At 35.5% G+C, this 1,537-nt stretch overlaps 1 protein-coding gene across 1 annotated transcript; it reads left to right on the forward strand.

Annotated features, from left to right (window-relative positions):
• The first annotated feature begins 190 nt into the window (after positions 1-190).
• Positions 191-1,055, forward strand: LOC111383235 (beta-catenin-like protein 1). Its single transcript, XM_023007316.1, has 5 exons — positions 191-387; positions 508-571; positions 660-716; positions 797-834; positions 940-1,055. Exons 1-5 carry the CDS (start codon positions 206-208, stop codon positions 1,034-1,036), a joined length of 438 nt encoding a protein of 145 aa, XP_022863084.1. The 5' UTR covers positions 191-205; the 3' UTR covers positions 1,037-1,055.
• The last annotated feature ends 482 nt before the right edge of the window (positions 1,056-1,537 follow it).

The following is a 1,537-nucleotide window of genomic DNA, read 5'->3' on the forward strand; positions in this document are numbered from 1 at the left end:
CCTGCTTCCTTATATAGCCTTTACATGATGAAATGTTCGGTAGTTTTCTTGTTGAAGCATTGAATATTATGCCAGTTATGATAGAATTGATACATTTTTGTTTCTTATTAATTGAAAGCTTTCTAGCTTCTTGTATGATGCCAATAAGACTTTAATTTTGAGTTAGCTCAAGCCCTGAGTTCAAATTGCTTTTTTCTTGGAAGTAATGTGCATAATTGACATAAGGAATTCAGATTCATTTGCTTATACATATTATGGTTGTATTAATCTCACTCTGTGTCCAATATCAGGTGGAATTTTGAGGGGTTCTAGAAGGGAAAGACTTTTAAGTAAATTTGTGGAGAATGAGTGTGAAAAGATAGACAGACTTATGGAGCTCTACATGAGGTCGTGATAGCTTTTGCATCCTTGCTTCTACTGTGCATACAAATGTGGGGGAAAATAAATTTATTTTCTCTTCAGGCTGTTTTGGCTTCTCATGACATGTATTTCTTCTGCCAATTATAGATATTCCAATAGAGTGAAAGCGGAGACTGAACGGCTGAATCAGCTCGAACTTGATGATTTAGAGGTAAAATAGACTTCGAATGTTGTGTATACCCACTACCATGTCTGGAACAACTCAAATGAACTTATATTTATCTGTATTATTTTTGTAGATGGATGAGGAGGAAAAATATAATCGTAAGCTGGACTCTGGACTCTATACTCTCCAGGTTCCCCCGACTCTTTTATTATTGGTAAGAGCTTCCATTCTAGTTTTTCTTTGTCATTGAAAGTCACTCTGTTTTTGCAGTTGATAGCTGTTATTCTGGGTCATCTTTGGACCTCCGAGTAAGTCCGCCATTTTATATACAGCTTCAATTATTTGACTTCATTTTGGAGCCTGTCATTTACTGTTCCTTGATTATTAACTCTAAGATTGTTGTATTTACTTAGGCACCCTCGAATGAGAGCAAGAATTGAACTGTTATTAAAGCAGCAAAAGTTAACCAAGAAGGATGTAAAGGATATACTTCAGGTACTGGCCTCTTAGCTTCTCCTCAAAATTATCATTCTTGACTTTGTAGTTCATTACGTCATTCATAAGACCATTCTTTTTCATGAATTTTGTTAAAATTTTAATCTTGCTATTAGACTTGGGTCAACTATCTAATGTTGTGGTAGATGCTGTTGATAACTTCATTTGATGCCTTATAGGCATTTCCTTAAGAGTGTGCATCACATGACAGTTAGACTTGTTATTTGAGGGTCTCATTAGACTAAAAGAGTGCAGTCCTCCACCTCCACCCACAATTCCACCTTCCAAAAGCTATTTTTTGCATTCTGCGTGAGGACGCCGAAGTGATAAAAATTTTAATGTCTACTCTTAACTTTAGAGTCTAATTATACTGATGATAATTCTTTAGATCCAAGTTACCATATTGTTCCAACGCAACAGATTCTGTCACTGAGATTAAATGCTATTGCATGGATCCAAATTTATGAGACTGGTGTAGCAATTGTTATATCATCCTTTCTTGGAAAGGTAAATGGC

This window comes from Olea europaea, unplaced genomic scaffold (assembly GCF_002742605.1).
Source record: "Olea europaea var. sylvestris unplaced genomic scaffold, O_europaea_v1 scaffold26372, whole genome shotgun sequence".
NCBI lineage: Eukaryota > Viridiplantae > Streptophyta > Magnoliopsida > Lamiales > Oleaceae > Olea > Olea europaea.

Coding starts and splice junctions, on each gene's coding strand:
- LOC111383235 (XM_023007316.1), top strand. CDS start 206: ATGTGCATAATTGACATAAGGAATTCAGATTCATTTGCTTATACATAT. Junction 572..659: donor TCGAACTTGATGATTTAGAG/GTAAAATAGACT, acceptor TTATTTTTGTAG/ATGGATGAGGAGGAAAAATA. Junction 717..796: donor CTGGACTCTATACTCTCCAG/GTTCCCCCGACT, acceptor CTGTTTTTGCAG/TTGATAGCTGTTATTCTGGG.